The sequence below is a fragment of the Leptopilina heterotoma genome, unplaced genomic scaffold (genome assembly GCF_015476425.1).
Source record: "Leptopilina heterotoma isolate Lh14 unplaced genomic scaffold, ASM1547642v1 Lhet_120, whole genome shotgun sequence".
Taxonomy (NCBI): domain Eukaryota; kingdom Metazoa; phylum Arthropoda; class Insecta; order Hymenoptera; family Figitidae; genus Leptopilina; species Leptopilina heterotoma.
In genome coordinates this window covers 335,750-354,772 of record NW_025110838.1, presented here as the reverse complement: position 1 = coordinate 354,772, position 19,023 = coordinate 335,750, and the positions used below count along the sequence as shown (strand labels likewise).

The following is a 19,023-nucleotide window of genomic DNA, read 5'->3' as shown; positions in this document are numbered from 1 at the left end:
TATAATTCAATGGAAACTCTTCATTGCATTTTCATGAATTTTTCATGTGAACCTTCAAGTCAAAGTATATTATATTCTTCAAGTAACTTTCTTCTATTACCAAATTTAGAAATCACATAGAAACTCCATAGAGAAAGCGATAAAGTAATTCTTTCAAAATGTATAGGTACAGAATTCAAAAATAATTTTTTTTAAATTTCCGATTAAGAAGAGGGGATATTATTTGGTTCCGAACATCGAAATTAATGCGCCTGAAGATCAGAACGTTCAAATGAATCAAATATATTTCTTCCTTAAATTAAAATTTTTACTATTATAATTTTTGTGGTACGTATAAAAAATTCAGATTAATTTATTAAAATACCAAATAAAATTTTTCAAAATCCTAAATTTAGTTTAACATTTATTGCGGGTGGTAATTTATAAAAATATTTCTAATAAAAAACATTTCGTTCTCGAAATCGAAAAAAAACGGTTTATGAATAATATTTCAATAACTGAATAAAGTCGAAAACAATTATTTTTCGCGTTTAATAATTCTATCCTTGATGGATCTACACTTAGTGCTACATATAAATAAACGCTAATTATTTAGCAAGAGTCAATAACAATAAAAAAAATAGTTAAATCAATTAGAACTCACCGTCTTCCTCAAGTTCTCCAGGAAGATAAGATTGTAATTGATGAAGATGAGCATGATAGTGATGATGGTGCAGAATGCACTCGAGGTCAGTGCAGTTTAGCATTGTATCAAACAATTGTCGTCGAAAATATTTCCCAAAAGAATCTTCACAAACTATTTTTCATATCACATTAAAATAACGAGCTTTTTTAAAACTAAAATCAAAAAGAAAATTTCCACTTGACCATTAAATGTATTGAGGTATAATTATATCAAAAAAATTCTAATTCTATAATTCTGCAGCTATTAATCTTCATGTTGTTTGGTCAATAATTGCCAACTCTCTTTATCTTCATAACGACTGTAGTATTTCTTTTTCTTCTCAAACTTTTGATCAGCATCAAAGAAACATGAAAAATAATGCACTTCTTTGAAAATCTAGTTTTCTCTCGAAAACTATATAAAGTGACAATACGTTCTTAGAAAAGTAACAAGAAAATTAATATACACTTCTTCGAAAGTGAAATGCTCTTTGGAAAATGAATTGATTTCAATTCTTATGTTATAAGACGACTGACAATACGTGACAAACATCAGACTCTCGAGAATACTTTTTCTTTTTTTTCTTTTTAATTAAAGCTCCAAGTACTATTAAGCTCGTTTTATCCGAATGTGTTTTTGTTACAGATGACACTACAACATCCATGAACATCTATTATAATATCCAAGTGTTCACAAACTAATCAACCCATTTTTCGATCGTCCACCAATCTTTCACATAGTTCCTTTTCGATAAAAACTGATATTTACACAAAAAAAAAAAAAATGCGAAATAATTTTATATTTTATATTATTGATATCGTTTTAGAGAAAGTTTTACCGCAATCACGCACTTAAATTCGCCAACGAACATTTAATTACAATCAAGAATAATACAAAATCTAATCACCAATTTCCGTCTTCCGGATGACATTCCCTATTAAAATAATCTCCATTAATTTCGTCGTCAATTTATTATAAATCACGACCAGCTTCTTTTTTCGAGGTGTCCTTGACTTTTTTTTACTCTCAACTTCTCGCGGAAATTATACAACTCAAGGCAAATAGTTTTTAAAATTTACTGTTATATTATTTATAAGCTAATTGTTACTATTATTTCTTAGCTACAAAGACAATCTTTAAATTACAAATTTTTTTTACCCTTTACATAATTGTTTTTTGCATCTTATGATTTATAATTATGCACCTCTATTGCGATTTCCTATTATTAACACTACTTTGTAACAATTTTTTTACAATTGTTGTTACTGAAAATATTGCTATTGTCTTTACTATTAATATCACTATTGTTATCACTATTGTTATTAGTATTGCTATTACTATTGATAATGCTGTTATTACCAGTGTTTTATTACAATTGTTATTACTATTTTTTACTACTGTTATCACTACCGTTATTACTATTGTTTTTACTATTGTTATCACTACTGTTATTACTATTGTTTTTACTATTGCTATTACTGTTATTACCAGTGTTGTTACTATTGTTATTACTATTAGCTACGCCGATAAAAAATATTCCACATCATTTGATTCAATAATTTCTTTCCTCAAAATTCAAGAAGGATGAGAACAATTCGCAAAAAGTGAAAGACAAACAAATGAAGGGGAGAAATAAAAGACCTTGGCTTAAAAAAAAGAAGAAATTGTATAAATATCAAATGATAATATACCAGACAAATTTAACTATAAATTAATATTCGTTTACTTTCCGCAATGACACTTGAGAATCAATCAAATAATTACTTAAAGAGAGTGCACATGTAAAAGCACGTGGCGCAAGAGAATATCGGCTTTCTATAATTCAGTACACATCTAAAAGAAATAAAAAATTTTTTCCTACAATTGGTCTTTTTTAAAAAGAACAAACTTCCTGACTTTCATTCAAGCAGTTAATGACAACAGTAACGCAAATCATTAAAGAGAAAAAGATTATGATAAATTGACGATGCACCTGTCAATGAACAGAAAAAAAAGAAGCTGGTTTATCAAGAATTCACGCACTTGGCACTTTATATTAAAAATACAAAAAAAAAAGAAAAGAAAATGTCGACTTTTTCCCTCTTTATACCGAGGCGTGAATTTCCCTTTCTCACGTTGTAACACCTGATGTTTGTTTATTTCGAAATGTCACTGGAAACGATAACGTGATAATGACACGGGATTTGCAGAAAACCGAACTGAAAGATGAATAATTGATGGTTTGTAATTTCTCCATGGAGCGATTTCACCGGACGATATTGTTCTTTAATGAGGAGGGTGTAGGTTTTTCTTTTTTTTTTTTTGAAAGAAAAAAAAACCAAGACACCGCTTTGATCACACTAATATAATTTGTCGATCGTTCTGCGCTTAGCGATAGTTGAGAACGGTATGTGACTGCGAGAACGTGTGTATGGGTCACTCAGTCACCGGCAGGCACTTACTTTCCAGTTCGCCATGTTAGCACCGCTCTCGTCTCTCTCTCCTCGGTATCACACGTTTCCCTTCTTTTTCATGAACCGAGTGCAACTTCAGGGGGGCATAAAGTCTTGTCATACGTATATAAGTAACAAGAACGTTGTCGTATAGTTAATAAACTACTGCCATCAAGAAATTATTGCCAAGCTGATGTTGTTGATGTTGTTGTTGCTGCTACTACTGCTGCAAAAGCATGAATACAGGTAACGAATCGAGATTCAGGTACCAGGAGTAAGTTAACAACTCTTCGGACTTCAAGGCTGACGCTCTCTTCCGACTTGATCGACATTGACCTTCCTATTCCGAAACGTTTGCGGAAGGTAAACGGTCAAGTGTAGTTTCCTGAAGGTCGAATGTTGTGTAGCTAAATTACTAGGAGTGCTGCAAGAAACAAGAACAGGCAGACGAGTTTGGTCGAAGACGTTTTTCACCCTTGAGGAGCGGCAGCATATGATTGAAGATGAAGAGAAGCTGATCTTGAAGGAAATATTAATGATTAGTGCCAATAAAGTCAAAGACCATCACTCCAAAAATACCTATACTTTAAACCATCTGCACCATCATCATCATCATCATTCATCGTTATTATCATCAATCTATTCTATTTTTACAATCCGTCAATTTTTACCACCGCATAAGTTACCCAAACCTTATTAATCTAATTCCGTCATATACCGAATAGTAATTCGGTACATAAAAAAAATTCGGTAATAAAAATATAATCACTATCAGATTAGCATCATATTCATTAAAGTTTATTTAATTGTTATTGTTTCAATAAACTTATACCATACTAATAAAGCAAATTGTATTCCAAAAATCATAATCTTTATCGACCAGATGAATTTTCATTTAACAGAATTTATCCAAATATGTATTCCAAAAAACATAATATCTTTATCGACCGAATGAATTTTCATTTAACAGAATTTATCTCAGACTTGCCGCGGTATACCTTTTGTGAAAAAAAAAGTTCCGTAAACAAAATTAACAACTTTTGTGTAAAAGAGAAAAAAATCTTATCTACTAAAATTATTTACCTAAAAAAAATTCCATTTTTTTGCGACATTAACTTGAAAAGTTTGCTGTTTTCTTCACGAGTCAATAAAATCCGAATAATTTATAAATCTACCTGAAACAAACTATTCCCACATATAGCATACATATAAACATATATGTAGACTATATGCTTATATTAATATGTGAAATATTTATACTAAATTCAGAATATGTGTACGTCCGCATGGAAAAGGACCACTTTGTCGATTTTATTTTAGAAGATAATCACAATTTTCTAAAAGTGATTTAGATTTTTTCTATTTTATTGTTGAAAACTAAACTACAAAGTGTCCCACGTTAAATTATCCGTTTCAATGTTGTCACAAAGAATTAATTATAATGGTCCTAAACTAGTACTAGAACAATTCTAATTAATATCTGGGACATCAAAATCAATTTAATTGACAATTCATAAAAAGTAACCGCAGCCAATAATCAGCAGAAAATAAAACATTTTTTTTAGAGCGAACTTAATCTTCTGCTTACTAACAATTGACAGTCAAAATTTTTTTTACTGGTCCTAAACTATTACTATAACAATTCAAATTAATATCTGGGTCTGGGTTTTTCAGGATTTCCAAGCTCTGTGGCAACTATGAAAAAAATTTTCTATTATATTTATTTACGAATTTCTCGAATTGTAAAATTATTTGAAAAAATCAAATTTTATTTTAAGAATATTTCTATAAAACATGAAGATATCGAGCATTCCGAGTCGAAGACTCGGAGTGATCGATATCTTCATGTTTTATAATAATTAAAATTTCTATAAAATTTTTCAAAAAAAAAAAATTTTATTTTTTACAACAATTTTAATAAAATCCTTCGCAAGATTTCGATTATTTTTACGAGTAATACAATTTTTTACATCAATTCAATTATTTAAAAAAATTGTAATAAAATTGCAACAATTCAATTATTTCTATAAATAATAAACTTCGTCACAGGATTTCAATTATTTAAAAAATTTTTATAAAATTCGTTGCATGAAAATTCAATTATTTTCATAACTAATAAAATTCTTCACAGGATTTCAATTATTTTTAAAACAATTTTCAGTAAATTTTTCGAAAAATGTAATTATTAATAATTATCAATTACTTTTAATAATTTTTGCAAAAGTTCCTAGAGAATTTTCAAATCCATTTGTTTACATTTCAATTTTACGACATTTTGATTATTTGGAAAAATCTTCAATTAAATATTTAGAAATTAAAACCTTAAAATAATTTCCAAAAAAAAATTTAAATAAACTTTATCAAAATTCAATTATTATCTAAAATTTTTACTGAAATTCATTTTTAAATCAATTTTTATTAGAAAATTCTAGGCGAATTCAATTATTTAAATACAAAAATAAATACTTTATTGAATAAATAAATGTTTCTCAAATTTGAATTCTCAAATTGAATTAATTAATTAATTTAATTTATCATCAAATTTTTAATTAATTTAATTTTTAGGACGAATTTTATTTAAATTTTCAAGAATAATTACATTTTTCTAGGAATTCGGTTAATATATTGTATTAAAAATCATTGAAATTCTATTATGAGTTTTATCATTTAGGAAAATAATTGAATCGCTGTAAAAAATTTTATTATTTATGAAAATAATTTTATTATTTTTTTATTAAATTCATTCTGAATTAAAATTTTCTAAAATTTCAAATTAAAATTGTTCAAAATGTAATCAAGAATATACACTCCAATAGTGACAAAGTGATCCCTTTTCATGCGGACGTACACATAAAATATAAAATTTTGCACATTTCTGATACAAAAAAATTTTTTTAATAAAATTGAATAGATATTAATAATAATTGATCGTACCTAGTGCATTATGCTATAAGTCATCTGAAAGTAATAGATAAAAAAAAGGAAAATACAATTCATAATTAATAAATTATTAAATAACATTTAAAACAACATAGTGACAAAAAATGAATAATAAAAAAAGAGAATAATAATATTAATAAAAATAATAATAATAATAAGTAAAATAGTAATAATTATAATAATAATAAAAAAATGTAACTGGTACTTCGGTTACTGTGAGATGCTGGCACGCATGTGTGCACATGCGTTCGTATACTCGCACGCCAAAAAAACATTTTCCCTACCTATAACAATATTTCTAACAAAATTATTTCACGCAACGAAGAAAAAGCCATTCCTACCTAAACCTCAATTAACCTATTTTTTCCTACACCCGCAAAATCAATGTTCGATTCTCTCAAATATCGCCAAGGTAGAAATCGTTTTTGGGAGCACCTTAGAACAAAAAGCTGAAAAGAAAACAGTTAAACACAACAAATGATAAATGGCATAAATATTAAAACAGTAAAAGAACATTCTGTTGTCACTATGTTGCTTTCCTTCCCTGTTTTCGGAAAATATAATATCTATAAATTTTAAATATTTACCATGAATAGTACCTAGTTTCAAGAAAGTAAGAAAATATTTACTTACTATTCCAAAATTTTGCAAAACGGAAAAATTATAGAAAAAACTAAATCCATATATTAATTGATGTACTAACCGATTGTATTTAGAAAAATAAATAATCTCAAAAAGTAACTTAAACAGGGAAGGAGTAAAATCAGAAAATTGCCATTTGACTCATCAGTCGTAACAAGTAAAATAAATTAATTGTGCATTTGACTCATCGAACGGCGATCCCACGTTGGTCGATGGATGCTATGCCATCGCGCTTCCTCTAGAAGAATATTCAAGGTGGCGAGTGAAAATTATTTCGAAAATTCTCTAACTTTTCCCTAACCAAAAACAAAATTTCTTAGCCAAAAACAAAATTTATTTATCATAAAAGCAAATGTAATTTATGTATAAAAGCAAATTGAAAATTAATTCTAATTCTTTATATTAAACTTGGGTTTCACTTCTATTGTTTAAAAAAAATTCTATTGAAATCTGAATTAAAATGATTTTATAAATAATTATTTTATGAAACATTTTTATAAATTAAATTCAAAAGATTTTATAAGGAAAAAAATTCGATTAAATATTTGAAATTTGATGGCAAACTTCAGACAAAAATATTGTCCTTCCCTGATCATAAGAATTTCCTACTATCTATTCGCGGTAGCTCGCCACCCTGACAATGAACCACTATTGAAGATTCTCGATGAATACACTTTCCAATTTTCCATGTTAAGACATCGAGTTCTTGGAAACAGACAAATTTTCCATCTTCTGGAGCACTGACTGAAAATTAAAAGAAATTTATATTATACATAAAATAAAATTGATTGTGAACTTAATATTAACTTTTTTTATCCATAAATTACAAAAAATTAGAATTACTAGTTATTTTTAACAATTAACTTTAAATTATTTAAACCGGATATTTTTCTAACATTATTGCGAACAAAAGAAAACTGCCATCCAATTAGAATAATAGAAAATAAGTTTAATGAAAATTCGGTTAAATAAAAACTCTACTAATGGAAAATTTTACTAAATTGCACTCAATGAGAGATTATCTGCAATTTCTCTCTCCCCTGACAATAAATTCAGGCAATTGCAAGTGCTTCTAATTCAAATCAGCCTGTAACTTGTGGGATCAAAGGGGTCTTGTACAATTTGAAACGAAAAATAAGAGAAGAGATTTAATATAACGAAAAAATTCTACACAAAGAAATGAAAAAAATATAATAATTTAATTAAAATCCACATTTCAGATTTTATGTCTCTCAATCTATACAATTTCAGTGATAAACTCTTATGGACTATCAATTATTCCTTGATTATAAATCAAGGTGGTAATTAATAATAATCAAGAAGTAATCGAAAGTCCATGGAAATTTAATAGAAACATCTAAATAGCTAATGGAAAAAATCCAATGTATAAAAAAAGAGAAAAACTCTCGTAACGACAAACCTTGTATTTATCTCATAATTAAAAAATATATTTTTTCACTGCCCTGGATTAAGATATACTTATTAACCTCAATTTATTAAATTTTACATAACTTTATCCATCAAGTTGACTTTCATGTTATAATAACTTTCTCCGGCATACTTCATTTCATCTATAAAATTTACAGATTCTCTCATTTCTAGTTGAACTTTTATTATTTTTTATAGTTTAATATTAACATTGACCGTAATAAACCATTATTTTGTTTTAATTTGCTATTTAATTTAGTATTTAAGTTAATATTTTGTTGCTATTTAATGTTTAACTTAATATTTTTTTGCTATTTAATATTTAAGTCAACTTTTTTCTTGCTATTTAATACTTAAATCAATCTTTTTTACCTATAAAATATTCAAGTTCATTTTTCTGTTGATATTTAAAATTTAAATAGAAATTCAAAGTAACTACCACAGAGTTGCTACAAAAATTTAATTTTCTTTTTCCCTGACTTTTTCCTGATTTCCAGACAAAATTTTGACTTTTTCCCTTATCCTAAAAAAAATATTCTGATTCACTCTAAAAATGATTAGGTACTCAAAAAAAGTGTTTCCATTACATTTATTTACGAATTTCTTTAATTGTAAAATTATTCAAAAACATCAATAACTTCTATTATAAATAATTGTTTAATCATTATTATTTTTCAATAGAAATTCAGATTTTCAAAAATTTCAAATGCAAGCCTTTTTGAAATTTAACAACTTATAATAATGAATGATAAAATTATTATTATTATTATTATCTAAAATTTTTAATTAAATTTATTTTTAAATCAATTTTTATTAGAAAATTCTACGAGAATTCAATTATTTAAATACAAAAATAAATAATTGATTGAACAATTGAATGTTTCTGAAAACTAAATTTTTATGAAGAATTTTATCAAAATTTTTAAAAATAATTGAATTCTTTCGGTAAATTTCAAAAAACATTTTAAGAATAAATGCAATTTTCTATCATTATATTTAAAATTGTATAAAAAATAATTGAAATTCTGCGATAACTTTTGTTATTTATGAAAATAATTGAATTCTTGGGAAGAATTTTATTAAAATTTCTTAAATAATTGAATTGCTTTGAAGAATTTTATTTTTTAAGAAAATAATTAAATTATTTCGAAAAAATTAATTTTTAAATCAATTCTTATTATAAAATTCTACGAGAATTTAATTATTTAAATACAAACATAGATAATTTAATGAATGCAATTTGGAATATTTCTTCAAATTGAATTCTTACACATAATTTTATCAACATATTTTTAAATAATTGAATTCTTTTGATGAATTTTAATAACATTTTTTAGAATAATTACATTTTACGAGGAATATAATTGAAATTATATTAAAAATAATAAAATTTTGCAATGAGTTTTATTATTATTTATGAAAATAATTGAATCCCTGTAAAATTATTATTATTTATAAAAATAATTAAATATTTGCATAGAATTTTATAAATTTTTTTTTTAAATATTTGAATTCTTTTGGAAATTTTTATTAAAATAGTAGGTTTGAAAATCAGTGAATTAAGGGATATTTTTAAAAATAATTTTTCAGCAAAGAATTTTGCAATTTATAAAGACAAAAAAATTCAATTCTCATAAAGAATTTTATCAACAAATTTTTTAATAATTCAATTCTTTTTACGAATTATAATTGAAATCCTAAAAAATTTATTATTTACAAAAATAATTGAATCCCTGTGAAAAATTTTATTATTCATAAAAATAATTGAATCCCTTTGAAAAATTTTATCATTTTTGAGGCTCGGTGAAACTAGCGACCCGCCGGCCGCCACCCATCAGAAGAATCCATAGGCGCCGACACACATAGTAGCGCGGTGGCCCTATACGGTTCAATCAACGCAAAAACAACCTACGTTAGCTATTACAGTTTATAGGAAAAAATTGCAATAGTCACATTTTAAAGAGCAATAATCCCCCTTTAATTTTCGACCAAGAAATAAGCATTTGGTCTGAAATTGTTCGAGTTATGAATTTTTTTTCGAATTTTTTTCCAATTTTCGTTTTTCTGATACGGGCGGGTGGGGACGCTGGCTATCAAAAATGTATCTAAAAAATTGTCAATTGTCACATTTGGAGGAGCAATAATCCCCCTTTAATTTCCGACCAAGAAATAAGCATGTGGTCTGAAATTGTTCGAGTTATGAATTTTTTTTCGAATTTTTTTCCAATTTTCGTTTTTCTGATACGGGCGGGTGGGGACGCTGGCTATCAAAAATGTATTTAAAACATTGTCCATTATCACATTTTGAAGAACAATAATCCCCCTTTAATTTCCGACCAAGAAATAAGCATGTGGTCTGAAATTGTTCGAGTTATGAATTTTTTTTCGAATTTTTTTCCAATTTTCGTTTTTCTGATACGGGCGGGTGGGGACGCTGGCTATCAAAAATGTATTTAAAACATTGTCAATTATCACATTTTGAAGAACAATAATCCCCCTTCAATTTCCGACCAAGAAATAAGCATGTGGTCTGAAATTGTTCGAGTTATGAATTTTTTTTCGAATTTTTTTCCAATTTTCGTTTTTCTGATACGGGCGGGTGGGGACGCTGGCTATCAAAAATGTATTTAAAACATTGTCAATTATCACATTTTGAAGAACAATAATCCCCCTTCAATTTCCGACCAAGAAATAAGCATGTGGTCTGAAATTGTTCGAGTTATGAATTTTTTTTCGAATTTTTTTCCAATTTTTGTTTTTCTGATACGGGCGGGTGGGGACGCTGGCTATCAAAAATGTATTTAAAACATTGTCAATTATCACATTTTGAAGAACAATAATCCCCCTTCAATTTCCGACCAAGAAATAAGCATTTGGTCTGAAATTGTTCGAGTTATGAATTTTTTTTCGAATTTTTTTCCAATTTTCGTTTTTCTGATACGGGAGGGTGGGGATGCTGGCTATCAAAAATGTATTTAAAAAATTGTCAATTGTCACATTTTGAAAAGCAATAATCCCCCTTTAATTTCCGACCAAGAAATAAGCATGTGGTCTGAAATTGTTCGAGTTATGAATTTTTTTTCGAATTTTTTTCCAATTTTCGTTTTTCTGATACGGGCGGGTGGGGACGCTGGCTATCAAAAATGTATTTAAAACATTGTCAATTATCACATTTTGAAGAACAATAATCGCCCTTTAATTTCCGACCAAGAAATAAGCATGTGGTCTGAAATTGTTCGAGTTATGAATTTTTTTCGAATTTTTTTCCAATTTTCGTTTTTCTGATACGGGCGGGTGGGGACGCTGGCTATCAAAAATGTATTTAAAAAATTGTCAATTGTCATATTTTGAAGAGCAATAATCCCCCTTTAATTTCCGACCAAGAAATAAGCATTTGGTCTCAAATTGTTCGAGTTATGAATTTTTTTTCGATTTATTTTCCAATTTTCGTTTTTCTGATACGGGCGGGTGGGGACGCTGACTATCAAAAATGTATTTAAAAAATTGTCAATTGTCACATTTTGAAGAACAATAATCCCCCTTTAATTTCCGACCAAGAAATAAGCATGTGGTCTGAAATTGTTCGAGTTATGAATTTTTTTTCGAATTTTTTTCCAATTTTTGTTTTTCTGATACGGGCGGGTGGGGACGCTGGCTATTAAAAATGTATTTAAAAAATTGTCAATTGTCATATTTTGAAGGGCTATAATCCCCCTTTAATTTTCGACCAAGAAATAAGCATTTGGTCTGAAATTGTTCGAGTTATGAATTTTTTTTCGAATTTTTTTCCAATTTTCGTTTTTCTGATACGGGCGGGTGGGGACGCTGGCTATCAAAAATGTATTTAAAAAATTGTCAATTGTCATATTTTGAAGAGCAATAATCCCCCTTTAATTTCCGACCAAGAAATAAGCATTTGGTCTCAAATTGTTCGAGTTATGAATTTTTTTTCGATTTATTTTCCAATTTTCGTTTTTCTGATACGGGCGGGTGGGGACGCTGACTATCAAAAATGTATTTAAAAAATTGTCAATTGTCACATTTTGAAGAACAATAATCCCCCTTTAATTTCCGACCAAGAAATAAGCATTTGGTCTGAAATTGTTCGAGTTATGAATTTTTTTTCGAATTTTTTTCCAATTTTCGTTTTTCTGATACGGGAGGGTGGGGATGCTGGCTATCAAAAATGTATTTAAAAAATTGTCAATTGTCACATTTTGAAGAGCAATAATCCCCCTTTAATTTCCGACCAAGAAATAAGCATTTGGTCTGAAATTGTTCGAGTTATGAATTTTTTTTCGATTTATTTTCCAATTTTCGTTTTTCTGATACGGGCGGGTGGGGACGCTGGCTATCAAAAATTCGAACAATTTTATACCAAATGTTTATTTCTTGGTCACAAATTAAAGGGGGATTATTGCTCTTTATAATGTGAATATTGCAATTTTTTCCTATAAACTGTAATAGCTAACGTACGTTGTTTTTGTGTTGATTGAACCGCATAGGGCCACCGCGCTACTATGTGTGTCGACGCCTATGGATTTTTCTGATGGCTGGCGGCCGGCGGGTCGCTAGTTTCACCGAGCCCATTTTTGAAAATAATTTAATTATTGCGAAAAAATTTATAAAAAATTTGCAAATAATGGAATTCCTGTGAAATTTTTATTATTTAGGAAAATAACTAAATGTTTGAGTATAATTTTATTAAAATTCTCTTCTAAATAATTGAATTCTTTTGGAAAATTTTATTAAAATAGTAGATATTGAATATTTTTGAAAATAATTGAAATTTTGACAAGAATTTTATTAAAACTTTTAAAAATAATTGAATTTTGGCGAAGAATTTAATTATTTTTAGTATTTTTAATTAAAATTCTTCTATAAATCCATTATTTTTTATAATTAATTAAATATATATTAAAAAATTCAACTAATTTCAGAAGAGTTTTAATTATTAAAATTTTTCAAAAATCTAAGTTCTTTTTTTCTTTTTAATTAAATTCATTCAAAATTGAAATTTTATAATAAAATTTTAATTTGAAACCTTTTAAAATTTATCTATTTATGAAGAGTGTCAACTCAACTCTTTTAAAATTCAATTAATACTGAAATATTTAAGTAAAATTATTTATTAAGTAGTTAGTAATTTATAAATAATAATTTTGATAGTTTTTCGAGAATTAAATTATTTGAAAAGAAATTATTGTCAAAAATAGAAAAAAATTGAAGGTTTTGTATTGGAATTCGTGGTTTATGAGACAAACAAAAAAGACACCGAAATTCAGAATTTTCTTATAAATTCTAAAAAATCAATTTTTTCCAGTACTTTTAATAAAAATCGATGACTTTTCCCTGACCAATTCTACTTCCCCTGAATTATCTGACTTCCCTGGCTTGTGGCATTCCTATACCATTACTTCTCTCCAGAATTCGTGTTGGAAAAATATTTTGAAAAACAAATAAAATTTCAACAACAAAAAAATGGAACATTTTACCGTGAGAGATATAATCCAGCCAATAAACAAAGAATTTTTTATTTCGATTGTATCCAGGAACATTAATTTCATTCAATGACTTTTCTTTGCTGAGAGAAAACAGCTTTGCATTTTTTTTTTTATACAAAAAGTTTTTTCGAGATACGCGATGTCCTTACGAGTCAAGTTTGAAATAGATATCGCGGCAAAACCCTTCGAGTCGGACATGAACCTGACTTTTAAACTGGATCATACATTCGAGGGTCAACCGTTTCTACCAAAAGGATTTATGAGTGTTACATGGGTGTAACTCTCCCAGTTATCGACCTTGAATAATCGTGCGACTGGTGGTTGAGAAATAAAAATAAAAACAACCTCCTCTTACCATATACTTGAGTTGAGATACAAAATTCCACATCACAACTAGCCAGGACGTAAAATGATGATGACTTTTGCCAATCGTCCTGTAGTCAAAGACTTGAGGTTACCGCTCTCATATTATTGGAGAAACTAGTCGTCCTCCACTAGACAGACGTCTATCGATCAGCATTTCAATATGTGATAATTCCTCTCCGGTATAAATCCGTCTAGAAAACAAAATGCGAGAGAAAAAATTACTATTCGAATAAAATCGATCACTGAAATTTTATTATTTATTTATAACAAATAATTTTACTCAGAATTTATTTGAAAATAGAACAAAATTATTTATACATTGAATACCAGTTTATGACTGCAAGACTGAAAATTACTTGGTTTAATTATTTATTCGATAATAGTCACGTTAATAAAGATAAAAATAACAAGAAAATAATCCTTCTTGTGTAACAAAGGATTTTATAAACTCGAGAGTTAAAATTATATGTACATTTAAATTAATTTTATTCCACAGTTTACACTATATAACAAAAATAAATTACGATATAAACAGAATTATTGATTCCTTTTCTATAAATATAATATTTAATATTTGATGGACTCTAAAATTTAATCGAGGACTTATGGAAAACTATTTAGTTTTATTAGAAATTTTCTACAAAAAATTTATTGCATTTTAAAGGTCGAAAAAGTTTTTATACAGAAGGTTCTCTTCAGTAAATAGCAAACAACAATTTTTCTAATAAGGATCAAAACATTTTTAATTTTCTGTCAAAATAATTAATAATTTAATTTTGAAAATTTTTTTATATATTCGAAAAAATTGCCATAAATAAAGAAACATTCGTCATACCTGACAACCGTTTTATTATTTAAACAATTGTAATATAAATATGTAATACGTGAATATAAAACTCTCAGAAATGAAGAATTTTAAGATTAAAATGTCAATTATTGAAAAATACGATATAAAATACAAGTTTCTGTAACACCTGGTAAGTAGAAAGGAATTCAATGATTCAACTTTTAAAGTAGATTTTCTCTCAATGATGACAAGAGTTTACAAAGAAAATTCCTCCACGAATTACCTTATCTGTTCATTAAATGTCCTATTTATTTGCTACTTGTTTAGATTTATATGGACTTGAACTTGTATGTCAGTGGTTCAACGGATCTGTAAAAATTTACACTCGCAGAGATGCGATACTAAAAGTATTTAACAAATAAAATGTTGAAAATTGCGCAAATAATTTGAATTAATCTAAATTGCAAGTTCTTTAAAAAAAAAATAAACAATCCAATGAAGACAGAATGGAAAATTCTTGAAATTTTGAAGAATATTCGTCACACTAATAAATGAAATTTTTCGCATTTCTTTTTCAAACAAGAACAAGATTTGCACGTGCGTAATCTGTACCTTTCCAACTTATAAATCAAGGATAAACCATGAATATTTAAAAAAAGATACAGAGATGACAGAACTCGAAATATAAATATATTCAACACTTTATTTAAATGCGAATTCAATTGATATATCTTGAATCAAAATCAATTTTTTTAAATCAATATACTAACGTAATATAAAATTTCATGATAACTAAAATCGTATAAATTTCACATAAAACTAATCAGATGTGCTCCAAAAATTGAATTTTGTTTTCCCTGACTTTTCCTTAATTTCCAGACAAAATTTTTACTTTTTCCCTGACCCTACAGAATATTCTGATTCACTATAAAAATGATTAGATACTAAAAAAATGTTCTATTATATTTATTTACGAATTTCCTTAATTATAAAATTATTCGAAAACACCAATAACTTCATTTTGAAATAAATATTTAACCATTATTATTTTTTCAAAACTATTATTTTATATTATAAGACTATAGTTAGTATAACTTCTTCAAAATTATTTTCATCATTTTATTTCAATTATTATTTTCTACAATTTTTAACTACAATTCATCTTTAAATCAATCTTTTTTAATAATTTTTGAAAAAAATTAGTTCCATAAAATTTTAAATTAAAAGTATGAAAAATTCAGATTTTCAAAGATTTTAATTTGAAACTTCTCCAAAATTCAATTGTTTCTAAAAATTGCATTTATTAGTAACTTCTCCAAAATTCAATTATTATCTAAAACTTTAACTGAAATTAATTTTTAAATTAATTTTTATTAAAAAATTCTACGAGAATTTAATTATTTAAATAAAAACAGATAATTTATTGAATAATTGAATGTTTCTTAAAATTGAATTCTTATACCAAATTTTATCAACAAATTTTTAAATAATTGAATTCTTTCGACGAATTTTTATAACATTTTTAAGAATAATTACATTTTTCGAGGAATTCTATTAAAATTGTATTAAAAATAATTAAAATTCTGCAACGAGTTTTACGATTTATGAAAATAACTGAATTATTGCGAAGAATTTTATAAAAAAGTTGCAAACAATTGATATTTTTCGCGAAAATTTATGCAAATTATATTTTTAATAATTGAATTCCTGTAAAATTTTCATTATTTTAGAAAATAATTGAATATTCGTCTAGAACTTTGTCAAAATTGTTTTAAATAATAAATTGAATTCTTTTGGGAAATTTTATTAAAATAATAGATATACAAATTATTGAATTAAGAAACAATTTTGAAAATAATTTAATTCTTGTGTTGAATATTGTTATTTATGGAAATAATTGACTTCCTCAAAATGATTTTATTATTTATGAAAATAATTAAATCCCTGAAAAGAATTTTAAAATTTATGAAAATAAATAAAATACTGCGAAAATTTTAATGACAAATTTTAAATCATTTGATTTTTTCGAGATAATTTATGCAAATTCTATTTTAAATAATTGAATTCCTGCGAAATTTGTATTTTTTTTGGAAAAAAATAATTATATATAATTAAATTTTAGTATTTTTGAAAATAATTGAATTCTTGTGATGAATACTATTACTTATGACAATAATTTAATTTTGAAATGAATTTTATTAAAATTCCTGAAAACAATTGAATTTTATCGAAGAAATTTGATATTCATTTATAAAGAAAATTGTAATGTTGACAATTTTTTTTTAGATTTTTTGAAAATAATTGAATTCTTGTGATGAATATTGTTATTTATGAAAATAATTAAAATTAGCAATAAATTTTATAAAAATTCCTGAATAGACTTGAATTTTGGCGAAGAATTTTGCTATTTATAAGGATAATTGAAATGCTGACGAGAATTTTTTTTTAATTTTTGAAAATAATTGAATTTATTGAAAGAATTTTGATATTTATTAAGATAGTTGAATTCTTTCAAAGAATTGAATTAAAATTTTTTAAAATTTATACTAATTTCAATCCCTTTTCCTAGATTTCCCAGACTTTTCCCTGACCTGTGGCAACCCTACAAAACTAATTATTAAAAAGTTGAGTAACTCTTTTCGGTAAAGAAATTAATTTTTGAAAAACTTAAATTTTTTCTTTAAAAAGGAAAAAAATAAGTACTAATTTGAAATATTAATTATTTTGCTATAATTAGTTTGAATTAGCTATTTTTAGAGTATATTGCTTTTAATATCCGCCTGATTGTAAATATTAACCTCCTAAAAATGTTTCTGAAATGAAATACGACACCTTTACGAATACATACACTTACTGTAATTAAGCAAATTATATTAGTTGTCATTACAAAAGAGATAAATGCTCTTTGCATTAACCTAAATTAGAAAAATTGATTGTTGAATTATCAACATTATTACAATGATTATAATTTAGTAACAATTATTGAAAATTCACTATTGTTTGAAACAAAATTCACTAACCTGTAAAATTAACAATAAATCGTTAAGAAACAATGTAATAGTAAAATGATTAAATCTAAAGGATTTATAATGACCGTAAAATTTCTAACGAATAACAAAAGATTTGAAGTAATTTAGAACAATAAAACCCAGCGGGCAAGGGGCGTGTTGTTTGAGATGTGTTCAATAACCCCCATGCCACCCTTTGTTTACAAGGAACAAAAAGATCAATTACCTTTGAAAAAATCAACTTCAATAGAATTAATATAATATTCGAAAAAATTGATGTTTTCCAAATATCAGATAAATCAACACCGTAGAATATTTATATTTGCAAATTATATAGAGAAAAAAGAATTTTTTGCAACGAACGAAAATTTCTCACCTTCCTTTCGTACATCACTCGTTGAATGTGAAATGTTCATCGAATGTGAAGTCATCCATCTGAAACAAACAATTATCTGTTTAATCAACTATCCATAAACCTGATTTACCAGATATTTAACAGAAAAAACCGCAAATAATGACTTTAATTACGTACTAAAGGTGTTAGAAAGACGAAAGTAAAAAATTTTCAAGATGGCGGCTTGGCAAAATCTTGAGTTACCAAAATTAGATATTGACATCTAAGTATTCGGTAAACAATATTTATTTAACTTTTATGTCTAACGAAAAGAAAATTGAAATTTAAAACTACACTGACTATTTAAAAAGTTTTTATCTCTATAGAATAATGTAATTATTGACAATTTCACGAGCGGTAACTGATCCGCTTACCATCGAGAATGAAAGTGGGAGACAGTGTTGCCATCTGTACGGAAATCGTTAAAGCAAGAAGGATTACCAACTGCTTACATGACAACATAAAGAAAATCAATAAATATTATTATTATTATATTTATATAATTTATATTGACATCAATTGAAAATTGTATACAACATGGAAATTTTGTATTAAAAGAAAAGTAATTAATAAAAAGTCATAAGACAGTATTGCCATCTATTCACAAACAACCAAAACAGGAATATTTTTCGCTGCTAACAAACATAAATATATTTCAAATAATCAAAGAATTGAACTATTTCTCATAGAAAATTATCATTGAAAGTTAATTTTACACTCAATTTATTAGTTAAATTACCTTTAATTGTAAATTATACTACGATTAATTAAGAAATGAAAAATTAATTTTTGAACAACGACGCCATTATGCTTCAGAGCGTCTTCAACAGTGATTGGTTAGTGAAAGAGAAAAAGAAG

General features: G+C 26.2%; 1 protein-coding gene and 1 long non-coding RNA gene across 3 annotated transcripts in view; both read right to left on the bottom strand.

Moving 5' to 3' along the window:
• Nucleotides 1-3,064, bottom strand: part of LOC122510787 — a 171,377-nt gene extending 168,313 nt beyond the window's left edge. The window contains exons 1-2 of one of the 2 annotated variants that reach the window (XM_043625681.1): nt 2,789-3,064; nt 644-1,598 (exon numbers count right to left, since the gene is read on the bottom strand). In XM_043625681.1, the coding sequence (XP_043481616.1) occupies nt 644-746 (103 nt within the window). In that variant the 5' untranslated portion in view covers nt 747-1,598; nt 2,789-3,064. Of the gene's footprint in view, nt 1-643 lie in introns of both variants that reach the window. The other variant, XM_043625697.1, reaches the window with a different exon arrangement.
• Nucleotides 3,065-5,909: 2,845 nt separating this feature from the next.
• Nucleotides 5,910-18,540, bottom strand: LOC122510813. The gene is made up of 4 exons (XR_006302465.1): nt 18,304-18,540; nt 18,148-18,206; nt 13,966-14,167; nt 5,910-7,422 (listed from the first exon to the last, which is right to left on the bottom strand). It is a non-coding gene; the product is annotated as an uncharacterized LOC122510813 (long non-coding RNA).
• Between the last annotated feature and the right edge of the window lie 483 nt (nt 18,541-19,023).